The 15,705-nt window shown below is 38.2% G+C and overlaps 1 protein-coding gene across 1 annotated transcript in view; it reads right to left on the bottom strand.

The window, feature by feature from the left end:
* The window catches only part of LOC134629644 (CUB and sushi domain-containing protein 1-like), a 316,340-nt gene that overhangs the window by 113,305 nt on the left and 187,330 nt on the right, over positions 1–15,705 (bottom strand). The window contains exons 20-23 of the mRNA XM_063477161.1: positions 11,669–11,785; positions 10,903–11,118; positions 9,928–10,116; positions 6,500–6,669 (exon numbers count right to left, since the gene is read on the bottom strand). Of these exons, the coding sequence (XP_063333231.1) occupies positions 6,500–6,669; positions 9,928–10,116; positions 10,903–11,118; positions 11,669–11,785 (692 nt within the window). The remainder of the gene's footprint in view (positions 1–6,499; positions 6,670–9,927; positions 10,117–10,902; positions 11,119–11,668; positions 11,786–15,705) is intronic.

Raw genomic sequence — 15,705 nt, forward strand, 5'->3', positions numbered from 1 at the left:
CCAACCCTTGGGACAAAAACATGGGATCTCTGGTGGTATCCTGTGGTGACCATATATATGCCTTTAGGGGAGGTTGCAGCTCAGGAGGTAGAGCAGGTCATCCTACTCGGAAGATTGGTGGTTTGATCCCTGGCTGTTCCAAATGTCCTAAGACTATGAATGTGTGTGTTAGATAGAAAGCACTTGTAGGAATGGGTGAATCAGACAAGTTATATAAAGTGCTTCGAGTGCTCAGGTAGAGTAGAGAAGCACGATATAAGAACCAGTCTATTTACCACTTCAGGCCCGATATGGGAATTACAGTAAGTCTATAGTTCAGGAGGTATTATATATAGGTTAAATCTAAGCAGTTTTTGGTGCAATGTCCTATTTGGGAAGACCGTTGTCATCAAGGGGTGATATCTCCATGGGAGATGGATTTGTTCTGCAGTATTGTCCCAGTGGATGTAAATGCGAGACCAAAAGTTTTCTAGCTTGAGCATTGCAAAGTGTTAATCTATTTCAGCTGGTTCTGATGTTGTGGTAGATCTCTACAGATGTTGTACACATTCAACAAACTGACCCTGAAATAGACATTAAATAAATATTTTAAATAGCTATAGTACAGTAATTCTATCCCATTAAGCATCTGGTATCTTTTTATAACTATTGCTTTTCGCAGTATATCACACAAGTAAGGATGCCATTGTGCAATATCACTCAGATGTTGGATGGTTAAAATGAGATTTCTTTTGAGATAAAAAAGGGTAAAATCTAAGGATTTTAATTTGAATATAATACAACACAGGACCAACAGTAAGAATTTAGTACAACAAAAGTGAGTATTTTCAGTTATTTTGTCTGTAGAAACCTCTATTATTTTGGCAGTGCAGTTTCGGGTTTTGTTAAGTCATTTGGATCATTTCTATTCTGCTCGGCTTCTGGATACTCCAAGTGATATTTTCAGCAAGTATTCTGGCTTTTCAACAGCTTCCATGGTGTCATCTATAAGTGCCAGCTACCTCTCGCTCTTTGTACTCACAGCTCCATAACTTTACACTTCAGCAATCTGTATTATTGTGGTAAACCTGAGCAGATACTACAAAACTTGAGGGCTCTCAATGGGCCAAACAAGTCTTGGGCTCATGTGACAAAATAAGACAGTATACAGTCAGGTCCATAAATATTGGGACATCGACACAATTCTAACATTTTTGGCTCCATACACCACCACAATGGATTCCAAATGAAACGAACAAGACATGCTTTAACTGCAGAGTGTCAGCTTTTATTTGAGGGTATTTACATCCAAATCAGGTGAACGGTGTAGGAATTACAACAGTTTGCAAATGTGCCTCCCACTTCTTGAGGGACCAAAAGTAATGGGACAGAATAAGAACCATAAATCAAACATTCATTTTTTAATACTTGGTTGCAAATCCTTTACAGTCAATCACAGCCTGAAGTCTGGAACACATAGACATCACCAGACGCCGGGTTTCATCCCTGGTGATGCTCTGCTAGGCCTCTACTGCAACAGTCTTCAGTTCCTGCTTGTTCTTGGGGCATTTTCCCTTCAGTTTTGTCTTCAGCAAGTGAAATACATGCTCAATCGGATTCAGGTCAGGTGATTGACTTGGCCATTGCAAAACAGTCCACTTCTTTCCCTTCAAAAACTCTTTGGTTGCTTTTGCAGTATGCTTTGGGTTGTTGTCCACCTGCACTGTGAAGCGCCGTCCAATGAGTTTTGAAGCATTTGTCTGAATATGAGCAGATAATATTGCCCGAAACACTTCAGAATTCATTGTGCTGCTTTTGTCAGCAGTCACATCATCAATAAATACAAGAGAACAAGTTCCACTGGCAGCCATACATGCCCACGCCATGACACTTCCACCCCAGTGCTTCACTAATGAGGTGGTATGCTTAGGATCATGAGCAGTTCCTTTCCTTCTCCATACTCTTCTCTTCCCATCACTCTGGTACAAGTTGATGTTGGTCTCATCTGTCCATAGGATGTTGTTCCAGAACTGCGACGGCTTTTTCAGATGTCGTTTGGCAAACTCTAATCTGGCCTGCCTGTTTTTGGGGCTCACCAAAGGTTTACATCTTGTGGTGAACCCTCTGTATTCACACTGGTGGAGTCTTCTCTTGATTGTTGACTCTGACGCACATACACCTGCCTCCTAGAGAGTGTTCTTGATCTGGCCAACTGTTGTGAAGGGTGTTTTCTTCACCAGGGAAAGGATTCTTTGGTCATCCACCACAGTTGTGTTCCGTGGTCTTCCGGGTCTTGTGGTGTTGCTGAGCTCACCAGTGCGTTCCTTCTTTTTGGGAATGTTCTAAACAGTTGTTTTGGCCACGCCTGATGTTTTTGCAACCTCTCTGATGGGTTTGTTTTGTTTTTTCAGCCTAATGATGGCTTGCTTCACTGGTAGTGACAGCTCTTTGGATCTCATCCTGGCAGTTGACAGCAACAGGTTCAAATAGCAAACAGCACACTTGAAATGAACTCTGGACCTTTTATTTGTTCATTGTAATTGGGGTAATGAGGGAATAACACACACCTGGCCATGGAACAGCTGAGAAGCCAATTGTCCCATTACTTTTGGTCCCTTAAGAAGTGGGAGGCACATATACAAACTGTCATAATTCCTATACTGTTCACCTGATTTGGATGTAAATACCCTCAAATAAAAGCTGGCAGTCTGCAGTTAAAGCACATCTTGTTCGTTTCATTTGGAATCCATTGTGGTTGTGTATAGAGCCAAAAATGTTAGAATTGTGTCGATGTCCCAATATTTATGGACCTGACTGTATGTTCCCAGTATTCACATCAAGCTTTTTTAAGCTAATAATCAAATTTTAATCTTAACAAACAAGTTTATTTTGTTTTTTCCCCATCCATATCCAATGTCTGAGCTGTCACAGAAAACCTAAATCCTAGTGTCATGTCTGAAGCTCAAATCCATTTGTTTTTCAGTCTGATTGTGGAAGTAGTGTACCCAGGCAAGTATTTGTTGTGCTATAGCTCAATCTATACCTCATACATGCAGCTGCAACTGTGTTTCACTGCACAGTTTAGTTTAGAATTATCTTGCTGAAAAAAACCAAACCCTTTCTAGAAAAAGCAGAGATCTGGAGAGCCACATATGTGCACTAATGCACCCCTATAGCATCAAAGAGGATGGCTTTTGAATGGAAAAGAAGCCAGATGGTTCGATGATCCCGCTCCTCTTTAGCACAGAGAAGATGCAGCATCTATATTATATAACTTGGAATTTTGATTCATCAGCCCACAGTACAGTTTTCCATGTTGCCTCAGTCCATCTTAAATGAGCTCGGGATCAGAGAGGGTAACGGCATTTGTTCGAAATGTTGTTTTTTTTCTTTACGCTGTATAATTTTAACTTGCATTTGCGGTTGCAGGAACAAACTGTGTTCACTGACAATGGATTTCTGAGCCCATGCTGTGATTTTTACGGCAAAATTTGAGGCCTGGTAATTACAACTATTTAATACTGTTTTTCAGCCCTGTCCCCGGTGCACAGAGAATTATATTTTATATTGTAAATGATGTGCTCCAAAATATCTTCATAATTATATGCAGTGGGCCAGAAACATCCGGAATGATCCAGAACAGCCACAGAAATCCAAGTATCCAACGTCCTGCCTGCACACTCTGCACATCCTTTTTAACTTCTCATCCCTGTCATTCTTCCCATTCCCGTGTTCCCAAACCAATTCTCTGTGAATAGCACGCATGGTCGTCGATTAATTGCTGTGACAACTGCATATCAGCAATCATAAGACATGATCATTTGATCAATCATGGCTCATTGTTATGCAGTTGTATTAGTTTTGATCGTTATGCAACAGTGCTGTTCATAAAGATGAAGAAACCTGCAGTCAACGGAGACTGGAGAAGTCTCCGAAAACGTTGCATCCAGATGAACTCAATCAATTTTTTCTGGTCGAGGTACTTCAGCATCAGGCTAGCTCAACTGAAGAAGAGTGTTTAAGTGTTTAAGTGGCAGATAATTTCAAAAGCAGCATTTTAAACACAAATCTCCATAAAATTTAACCCTAATTGTTACTGTATAGTTTGGCACACAGTCTGTCTGCTAGTTAAAGGTAAAGTTGAGGTATTTTTCAGGGAGAAAAAAAAATCAATTTTTTATTGAGACTCTCAGAGATGGAGAAAGCAGATAGGACAAAAAGATATTAGGAGTGAAAAACGAGAAACTGTTTTCAAATTTAAGCCAGCTTGTGAAGTGACATTTGATAAACTGCAAATTTAAAGCTTAATGTAATTTCCTAATTAATTTTAGATTTTTTTTAATCAGACAGCGGCTCTTTATGTGATGTGCTGCTGCAGTTGATTTTGTATTTATCAATACGAAATGATAATTTTATGTTGTTCAAAGGGTTTAAAGGACAGTAAAACCAGGTGAGGCTGGCATGCAGTAATGTGTGGTGCAGTTTTACAACAATGCATTGGACTGTGTTGGACTGATGCAGGGCAGATTGTGGTATCTATGGGTATTGCTAGGTTATGCAGCAGAAAAGGTGGTAAATGCATATCTTTCAAGGGGAAAAGCATTTAAAACCTTATTAGTTTAAAAGTCTGCAAACTTTTAAATGATTTTGATTAGGTTTGACAGGATATTTTGTACATGCAATTTTTATTTCCTGTTGACAATTACATTTCCTTAATGTCCTTTTTTTCTGAATATACAGGGAATATTTAGGCGTTTGTGTGTCTGTTAACCATCTTGGCGTCACTTTCCTTTTGTTAAAAGGATTTTTACTTTTTTCAAACACATCCCACTGGGAACAGTTCCAGCTTTTACAATGACGTTAAGCCTCTCTAAAAGTCAGGAAGAACCCTGCTAATACAATCTAACCACAGACAGGCTCAGCCAATGCTCTAGGCCTAAGACTGATAATACACTCTAACCACATACTGGCTTAACCATGCCCTCAGGCCTAATACTGCTAAGAGACATTGTGAATAAAAACAGTTTTAGACGATGTCTGTAGGACAGCGCTAAGACTGTAAAATAGCTTGCACAATTGCCAACGGGGCATATGTACCAAAGCGAGACTTATGAGGATATATGCGCATCAGAAATATCTGTAATTCTCTGTGCAGATGGGAATTTTTGAACATCAAGTTTCTAATATAAAAAATTTCTTGAACAATAAAAAAAAAACAAAACCTCCACATCTTAAATACGCTACAGATCAATGTACCTCTTTCAGTGTCTTAGAAAAAAAGTTCAAGGAGTTGAGTTTTTTTTTTACTAAATACAAATAAATATATCGTCAAAAAACAAACAAACAAATAAAAATTTCTTTGTTTGTCCAAAATAAAGGCTGAATTTGAACTCTGTGGATTTATTACATGTTAATGTTATCCTTGAAGTTGGAAGTTTTAACTTGGGAGTCTATGGGCACTGACTTAGTGGCCTTTAGTAGAAGTCAATTATTTGGCACTTTACCAGTTTGCTTTTTGAATAATGCATAAGGGAATACAACAAAGAAACAGCGAAAAACGAAAGAAAGAAAGATATTGAAAAGTAAACACTAAACCATGCAGGAGGTGGTCATCCAAAATAAAAATAGCTAGCAACACAACAATAAAGCTTGAAACTGGGGTAAAACATCTCTATTCTATTCTACAAATTGTGTCAAATAGTTATTCATTTTATTGATGGTACCCCCATAATATGAGTAATGAAAGTGCAAAAAAGCCAACCTTCAAACACAATAATAATTGTACACTGTAGTGGATTCATTAGAGGGTTAATAGAGGAAGAATTGATCCTTCTGTGCCTCTGCTTCCAAGGTATTCATTCAGCATGGATGGCTACAGCAGGAGCACCATCAGCACTAATAGGGAAGATGGTTAATAACCCCCTGCAGGGATGTTATTGCTTCTTGCAACAATGTTTAACACATCTAAAAGGTAGGTCTACCTTGACAATAATATTTAACTACATAGCGGGTAAGCCAAGAAACCAGAGACCCTAATGTTATTCACTCTTCTCCTTTTCCTGGACTTGCACATCTCATATAATTAAAGGACAAACATTCCCTGACACCTTAATTAGACCAGATGTTCATGGCTAGAACAAAAGCTTTGACACATTATTTCATAGAGTATTCATGCTAGCATCTAGAGCTCAGCAAGCCAAACACATAATGATTGTTCAAGCAAAGTCAAAGTACATACAGCTTTGCATTTGGACAGCATTTGATAGTATAATCCTGTATGTATTTTGTCTGTGTGTGTGTGTGTGTGTGTTTGTGTGTGTGTGTGTGTGTGTGAGTGTGAGAGAGAGAGAGAGAGAGAGAGAGAGAGAGAGAGAGAGAGAGAGAGAGAGAGAGAGAGAGAGAGAGAGAGTAAGAGAGTAAGAGAGTCAGTAAATAAATTATACACTTTTGGACTAATTGGTGAAATTTGTCATTTTTGCATGCATATCTGTGTGTATGTGAGTGTGCACAGGGTACACACCTTGAGATAATCTCCATCTTGCAATGAGAAGCTCTCAGCTTTCAGCCTGATTCCTTTGCCCTTTTCAGTAGTAATGCGGTAGATGCACTCATGGTTGTTATTGTAGTTGGAGGGGAAATTTGGAGAAAGGAGAACACCTTCTGGTCCCAGTGAGGAGGCCCCACACTCAGCTGTAGCGAGGCAGTAGAGGAGAAGTTACAAAATGAGAACACTTCTATCTAATTATCTCTGAATAGCAGGCTTGGGTTATAATTTATTTAAATAAAAAAGAAATTCTGCATGACGTGGAGAGAGCATGGCGCATATTAAGTAGCGCCACAAACCTTTTTCAACTCGGCAGAGACAATGCAGAAGTCTATGAAAAAACAGTGGAAATGTCTTGAGCCATATTTTGCTAGAAAAATGAGAAATAGGTGGAGTGATGCAAACATAAATGGAAATATAGCGATATGGTATAAAAGGCAAAAACAGAGTTTGTACCGTTCTAAAGAGCTTGAATGTCAATATTCAGTTTGACTACCCTATTTTTTTAACACAGCCTGAACTCTCTCGTAATTTCTTTAAGTAGTCTTCAGAAAGAGTTGAAAGCTTCTTGAAGGTTCATTTTTCTGTCAAGATTATCCCAGTAATCTCAACGTTGGGATTCTGCAGAAGAATTCATATCTGATAGTGTCCCACTGTGTGTTTTTCCATCCATGCTTTTACTGCATTAGCAGTATGTTTGGGATCACTGTTATGCTGAAAAATGAAGCCGTTGCTAATCACACCTCTTCCAGATGGTGCTGCCTGGTGGATCATTTTCAGATGGTACTTTTATGCATTCATAATACCATCAGTTTTGACAAGATCCCCCAAATAAAAAGCTTAACTGCATCCCTGAACCATGACAGAGCCTCCACTGTGTTTTACAGACGGCTGTAGACACTCACTGTTGTACCTCTCTCCTGACCTCCTCTGTACATAAAGATCGATGATGATCTGAACCAAGAATGTAAAAATTGCCTCTGGTTTCCAGTCCAGTTCATGTGTAGCTTAGCATACATCAGCCTTCACTTGGTGTTTCCCTTTTGTAAGAATGGCTTCGTCACTGCCACCTTTTCAGTGAGGCCACTTCTGATTAGGTTTCATTGAACTACAGGGCCAGATGCATCTCACAGGTCCTGTGTCAGGTTCTTTGCTAGATGTTTTCCTGTTTCTTCAGAAGATGGCTCTCAGTTATTGTTCATCTTCGATAGGTAATCTTTTATGCCTACCACTTCCTCTTTTTTCTTCCACTTGTCCAGTTTCCTCAAATTTCTTAAGGGCACACCATGCTGAGATAAGCAACGTTAACAGCTGATAACTCTTTGGTACTCACTTTGTTGGTGCAAAAATACTATTTTATGCCTGTTAAACTGTGCTATCATTGATAATGTTTGTAGTTTCAGCTAAAAGGGGGGAAATTATATGCATTTACAACACACTGCTAGTCACAAAATGCCTGAAGAGACTATTATGTTTAGACACAATAATGGTTCATTCTTTGGGTTAGGGCTCTTTTTTATTCTTGAATGAGTCATACGTCAGATTAACAAACAAAAAACATTGCCCTGAAAATGGTCAGGTAAAAGGATTGGACTGAAAATGAGAGCCAAAGCAGCCAATGTTGAAACATTTGATAGACCTTCAGAAAGCCGGGACAACTATTGTTCAAGTCCAAAAAAACCCCCTGCAAAAATATAAAGAAATGACTGCTGGATCAAGACTCTTGCACTGCACTGCAGTTCAAAAAGCACTGTCTGAAATATGCTACAAAAACAACAAAATAACTTAAAAATAAACTACAAAAGATTGATAAAAGGGCACAAAAACAAAACAACACACAAAAAAACCCTGCAAACAATAAGGCTGGATAAGTATGTCGGAGAAGTCCTTCATAAAATTATACAGAATGATCTAGCAGGTGCCGTGCCTATCAAAGTTTAGGAATTCATATAAACTGGTACTTTGTACAAATAGTGTTTTGTCATATGCAAATGAGGAGGAGATAAAAGAAGAGAGCCGAGCAGGCTTTTAACTCCCACTGAAGAGGACCACCGCTACTTAGAAGGAAAAAAAGAGGAAATGGGAGTAATGAGACAGACGAGAGAGGGTGGTTTGAAACAATATAAAACACACTAAAAAAAGACGCAGTGTTTATCAAATCTGAAGAAATTTGAAATTCAAAACAACATTTCTGTAAATGTTCTGTCGTGTCTAAAGCAGATTAAGGTAGGAGGTAAGGAGCATAAATAAAGGAGAGTCACAGCAATTCTTCAGAAATTCCTTTTAAAGTGAAAAGAGTACAATAGAGTGGGAGTAAGAGAACAGAGCCTCGAGAAGAGGGGCAGGAAAGGGATAAAGAGAGAATTGGAAGGGGAAGAAAAGAAGAAGAGATAGCAGATGAACCAAGACAGACAAGCCTGAAAATGCTCAGAAAGAAATTAGAAAAGGGAAAAGGGGAGTAACAAAAGGCACGGTATTAACACTTTTCATATAGTGCCTAATGCCCCAATTATCTATCAAAGGACTGTCAAAATATAGAGGAAGAGAAGGAGAAACAGAAATTTAGACAGAGACAGAGCGCAAAAGAGAGGAACATTTAGAAGGAACGAAAGGGGATGAAACTAGTGCACATTGCCAGCTGCTCTTGCTTAGTTTCCTCTTAGTCAGGCTTGATCTCTTGACAGATAATGCTATTATAGCATTTTCAGTCTGCTCTTTCTGGGCTTCAAAATTACCAGCAACCACCAGTCAGACTCGCAAATTACCACCAGGATCCAAGAAAACATTGATACGCATCAAACGCTAAGAAGTTACAACGTGCAAACAGCAAAATTCTAGCAAATAAAACCAACATTTAACAAGTCGATTATTGTTACGTTAGCAATACAGTAATACTGTTGAATTATAACAATGCTCCAGGTTTATTCATATGGCCAAGAATTTACTATAAAAGTTTTGCTTTATTTGCCACCTGCCAGTTGTTTTCATAGAAGACATAACATCTTCAACATTATATTGTTTTGGTATAATATTGCATAAAAAATAGTCTGAATGTAAAAAGAGCATCTCTAATGTCATCCTGTTTAACCTAATAGCACCCTGTTGGTGCAATAACACTAGCAAAATGGATTTGTTAAAAATGACTGTGTAATGAGAGAATAAAGGAATTTTATTTTTTTAATTTACATTTTTTAAGAACACCAAATACTTTTTAAATAACAATACTTTTTTCTAAAAAAAGTTTGCAAATATATTCACAACCTCAGAAAATCCAGTTTGACTACTGCTAGCAATGGAAATGTTTTTCAAATGAAGAAATAATCTACCATGATTTCTGTTTTGCATGCCGTTGCTATCAATTTATATTTCTGGCAAGTCAGTCAACCTAAGCGCTGACATCTTACCTATACATCGTGGTAGCGTGTTGCTCCAGACTCGCCTGCCTCCTCCCAGACAAGTGATCTTGCTCTCTCCCTCAAGTCGGTAGCCAGGGAAGCAAGAAAAGTTCAATGAATCACCAACTTGAAAGCTGAGTCCCATTCTCCTGCTGGATGCTGGTACACCAGGATCCTCACATGGCTCCAAGTCATACTCTGTAGAGAGAAATTGTTGTGAGTCAGCATAAAAAGAAAGAAGGTATTAATTAATAAGAAGTGTGCAAAAATTGTTATATTAGCCAACACTAGAAAGAAATGCATTAACACTACATGTAAGCATTTGGAGCTGTGTCACTTAAGTGTCATGAAGACTCATTTTAAATTCCCCAGAATAATTTAAATACTTAAAGATTAATTTATTAAACTGTCATTAGCTTAAATTACAAGAATGTTAAAAAGGACACATTTGATTTATAAATGAGTTTTCCCTGCTTCATCTCATTATGAAAACATGTGCAGCAGTCTCATTCAAGACTGCTTCATCCACTGAGATAGGAAGCTCTGTAATCTGTAGTGCCAAATAGGTTTGAAATACTTAGGGAAACTGTCAAAAATTCGTGTATCATGTATCAGGTCCCAAATAAAAGCTTTTAAATGTAAGTGCAGCACTTAACCAGATGTATTGCATATCTGCCAAAATAACCAGTTAGGTTTAATAATGCATAAAACCCATTTTTTCATCGCATATTAAACAGTTACTTGAGCAGGTGAAACACTGTATCTAACAATTTGGTTTACTAGTTTGCAAATTTCAACAGTCTGCCATTAAAGAAAAGTCAATGAATTTGTTATTTATTTATTTATTTATTTATTTTCTGGTAAGGGATCATCATACAGTCACTAACAGGCCAACTTAATAAGCCTTGTAATTTGCTTTAAAATGAATTTTAGCCAATGCAATGCTAAAAAAGAAGTAGAAAAATTGTGTTCAGGTGTTCTTACCTGAGAAAGTGATATTAAATCCTTCGTAACTCATGGAAAAATCTGAAATAAACCGTAGCTGAGCGCTGAAGTTCCCATAGAGTCCGGCTTTAACACTAGGAGGCAGCACGGAGCCAGTGAGTCGAGCTACCGGAACCTGAAAATTGCCATCCTCTGTGATTGACAAGTAGTCATGGTTCTCTTCCAGATGGAAAGTGTGGAAAACCAAATGGACTCCTGAAAGAACAGATGGCAAAATGGATAGATGGATGAAAGGATAGATGAATGCAAGAATGGATGGATAGGCATGCAGTGTAAGATAGACAGTTACAGATACGCAAAGCATACACTCTATCAGGCAATATATATAACCAATAGTCTAAGCCACAGTATATGAGATTCTTATCCATCATCCAGTACCATCAGTGAGGAATATGCTCTGTCCCAAATCCATCTTGCATAATGTGTAAGTCATATAAAACTATCTGCAGTGACAAGAAAACCATAGAGCCCCCACAGCGCTCTGATCTCAACATCTCTGAGTCAGTCTGGCATTACATGAAGAGGCATTACATGAAGATAGTGAGAGGGCTGTGGCAAGTTGTCTAAGAGAACTATTTTTTACACTTGAAAAATTGTCCAAGTGTACACTGGAGAATTTGTGGCAAAGGGTGGCCGCATTTCATTGCCTAACACATTTTTCCATATTATTAAAATATGAAAAAATACATATTTTAACATGTTACAACCAATGATTGGCATTTCCATTACATTTGAGCATTCTTACCTTTTCCATGGGACACTTCTATGGTCCAGGTGCAGTTAAGAGAATTGGGGTAGAAGTCAGGAAAGCCAGGAGACAGAATTGTTCCCGTTTTACCATAAACATAGCCTCCACAAAGAGCTGAAAATGTGACAGACAGAGAAGATTGGAACACAGCTGGAGATTTTCTTTTATTCAAAAAACCCAAAAAAGTTGTACTAAAAATGTAGACGTCTTCAGTACCGTTAAGAGGTCGCCACCAGTGATCAGTGTAATGAGCTCCAAAGTAACATGTTACTATCGTCACATTACATTTTTCAGTAACACAATAAAGTATTGCATTATTGTACTTAATTCAGTAATCAAGTTATAGTTCAATTATGTTGTTACTTGTATTACAAAGGGTCTTTAGTTGACTGCATAATGGCGAACATGCCTTTCTCTTCCAGGGAGGAGGAAAATGGTGGGGTGCTCTACAACTTTTGAGAAGCGACAATATGGACATTACATTTGTTTTTATTGCACGAAGGACAATAGCACAATGGTAAAGTGAAAACTGCGTCCAAGACAGAAACATAATGCTGCTAACACAGCTTGGCTCATTACAAGTATCTGAAAAGTGACAGCATGCTATGACAAAGCTAGTGAAGAACCCAGAGAGATGTTAAAAGCCTAGCCCAGCAGCCAGAGCCTGATCTTTAACAGGTCATAAAAGTAGTGATGAGGAATCGGGCTTCTAGCGTTGTAGCATCCATTTCTACATTTTAGAGTAGAATCAACGTGGAAAACATTTTGAAATCTCTTAGAGTTGGTTTTCAACTTTGCTTTGTGTTCAAACTTAGCAACACTAAAATAAAGACTATAGTGATGTTTTCATTATTTAAGATTGGTACCAGGCTGCAGGAGAGGGGGCTAAGGTAGATATTCTTAACTGGTAACTATGTGACAATACATTTTAGGTACAAAATTAATGTGATTAATTACTTTCACCATGGATAACTAAGTAAGTACGGTATTACATTATTATTTTTTTAAAAAGAAACCAGCATTTCTAATAGATTACTTATTTTTTGAGTAACGATCCCAACTCTGCTCACTACCTACTGGCAGATTAATATAAATTCTTTATTAAATTCCTGGGACCTTGGCTTTTTTTCCCCCAGCCTGCAGAAAATCACCCCTGAATTTGGTGTAGTTAGCATGGTTTAAATTCAGGCCTGTACTGAAGACTTACTGCATGATTGCATAAGAAGAAAGATTAATGTAGAGTAGAACAACATATAATAATAAAGAATAAAGATTTTAAGATGTTAGTCATACATAACTCTAATACCAAACCCTGGCGTCTCAGGTCTTGTACGTAAATCGACCTGTTATGCAGTCATGACACCACTTAACATAATAGAGATATCATCATTTTATGTGCTGAACAGTTGGCAAATGTGTGTCCAGTTTAGACGATTGCATTCATGGTGAAGAAACACGACGTTAACAATATGCGTGCAAACATTCTACTGTATAGTATGAGCAGTGAGCAATGAGCAGTGCTGATTTCAGCAAACGCCATTTGTGTTAGAAAAGCTGGAACTTTTGCAAAGAGATTTTGCAAAGTGAACGAAACAAAGGTTAAAGATGAGCTTACTGCAGAAACAAAAGGACAAAAGGAAAGAGCAGGGAGAATGTCACAGACAAACAGAGACTGGTTTGTTAAAAGAGAGTGAGAGATTGGTGTGTGTGAGTGTGTGTGCGTTACCAGATACCTAGCCTCCACACAGAGCAATTCACTGATATGGAACGGGACAAATTCATTTGGGGTACTGCAGAATGAAAAATGCCATAGTAATGTAATGGAGAGTAAAAGAGAGCTAGCAGTACATCAGAGACTTCTGAACTAAGATAATATATTGACTCTTTGCTTCTCTTTGACTGAGCTTTCATCGCTTTCAGTACTATTCAGAGCAGTTCAGATAAATTTAATTCAATTAAAGCGCTTCAAGGTGTTTGACTGGCATGGCAATAAAAGGAATCTCTTTGTCAGCTATAAAACAAACTGATTCCAGACTATAAACAAAACAAGCAGACAAAACATTTTTCTTCACTGTCAATTTATATATATTTTGGTACACAAACGCATCTTTTAGCTACAGAGATAAATGCAGTAGTCATTCATTTGGTGAAAGGTTTATAAAAAGACCATTTATGATTTTTGCATTTCTGAGGACAGATTTCACAGCTCCTCTAATTTCTTCGTGCTGCAGGTACTCCAGCGTGCAGACCTCGTCTTCACCCCTCTCTCTCTCAATCTCTCAGTCTGATCATTTTTCTTCCTACTAGTCTATATCATATTTCAACAGGGCTGGGGTTGATTTGAGAAGCTGTGATACGAGCTGTTGCCTCTCACTGACTAGCTGTCTTGTGAGTGTTGCGGTAACCTGTGCCAGCTTTTCAGACTCCCATCAGGATTTGGCAAAAACTAGGACACTGTCTGACTAAACGACCCTAGTTAAGGGAGGCACATGCGCATGTCTGTCTGTACGTAATGTATGTAACGTGTGTAATGGTTCATACGGTACTTTGGTGGTCCTAATCATCTGTGTGTAAAAAGAGAGAGAGAGAGATCGTTAAGGAAATGTGTGTGAGAAACTGTGAGGTGTATAACAATGCATAGAAAGAATGTGACAAGAAAGAGAGACGATTCATGACTAACAAAAAAAAGAAAGAAAGAAAGAAAAAGAAACAGAAAAGGAGGCTGGATTCTAAAGAAAGAGCTGCTTGGTTTTCAGAGAGGAGAGATAAATATATAAAGATAGCATATCAGTTTTCAGCATCATTCCTCCTCCTTCCCTTTTCTTAGTCTTTAAATACCTTCTTAGAGGAATCCATCGCATTTTCACTTAAAGTGATTCTCTAACTTTGGTCACTTCTAACAAGTTGTTGTCTTGGCACCAACTGCATGCTTTAAAATGTCACAGCACCCTTTCAATATTCTTCCTGACACATAAAAGAGCAGCCAGCGTTATCTGTTTGGTGATTTAACTGACCTGCAGGAATAAGATGAATGGTTTGTGTTGAATAGACGTTCTGGCATTACTGAAAGGGAATGGTGCCTGCATGCCTGGGGGGATGACGACATGTCATTTTGCTTTTTATTTTAAATGCAATGCTGTCTGTGTAATGTAGTGTGTATGAAATGTTAACTGTGCCTCTGAGACTGTCCTGTAAATAACATTATTGCCATTAATGGGTGCGAGTGTGTGTATGAATCGCTTCCAGCATGCCTGTGGGAGGGCTTAAAGATGATTTCTTTGCTCTTTTAAATAGAATAACCAAGAATTTTGTGAGTAGATATTGTAGGTTTGCTCAGTATTTGCAAGACTTCTTGTTTCGTCCCACACTTCCACAACATGCAGCCAAATGTGATTAATCTAAATTTCAGCTGTGTAATAATATACTTAACACATAATCCCACTGTGATCTTCGCCCAAAAGCACACTATATCTCACATTACATTTAGTCAAGTCTTACACACCATTTCAGAAAAGTGCCATTCTGAAATAACATGTCTTATAATGTGACAGCTGTCTCATTCAGTGGCATGCCTGGCTGAAAATTGAAAATGTCACAGTGCCGGTTTAAAACTGTTTGCCTTATATGGCTGCAAGTATGACATAGATTGCTTTGCCATGAACTTACTCCTAACTTGTGATATCCTTTCATTTTCATATTTGATTATGTTCAATTGGCAGAGCAGATGAGATGCTGTTTGTTTAACTCCCACCATAGCATAAGCTGTGGAAAAACACTGAATAGGAAGGCCTTTGAATAGCCAGGGAGCATCTGTTTCAGTAATTTCTATTGACCTGAATAAGTTCACAAAGGCTAAATGTCCAGCTTGAGTCATTGTGGTGGGAGTGAAGACTGTTTGTCCAATTACAGCTGTCTGGTGCAAAAAGTGAAAGGGCAAAAGGCAGAAGTGAGAGAACAGACTTTTTTTTTCTTCAATATTCTGCTATGAAGGAAAGTAGCTACTGGTGTCACTGAAAACACCTTCCCTTTCAAAT

Source organism: Pelmatolapia mariae, linkage group LG1 (genome assembly GCF_036321145.2).
Source record: "Pelmatolapia mariae isolate MD_Pm_ZW linkage group LG1, Pm_UMD_F_2, whole genome shotgun sequence".
Lineage (NCBI taxonomy): Eukaryota > Metazoa > Chordata > Actinopteri > Cichliformes > Cichlidae > Pelmatolapia > Pelmatolapia mariae.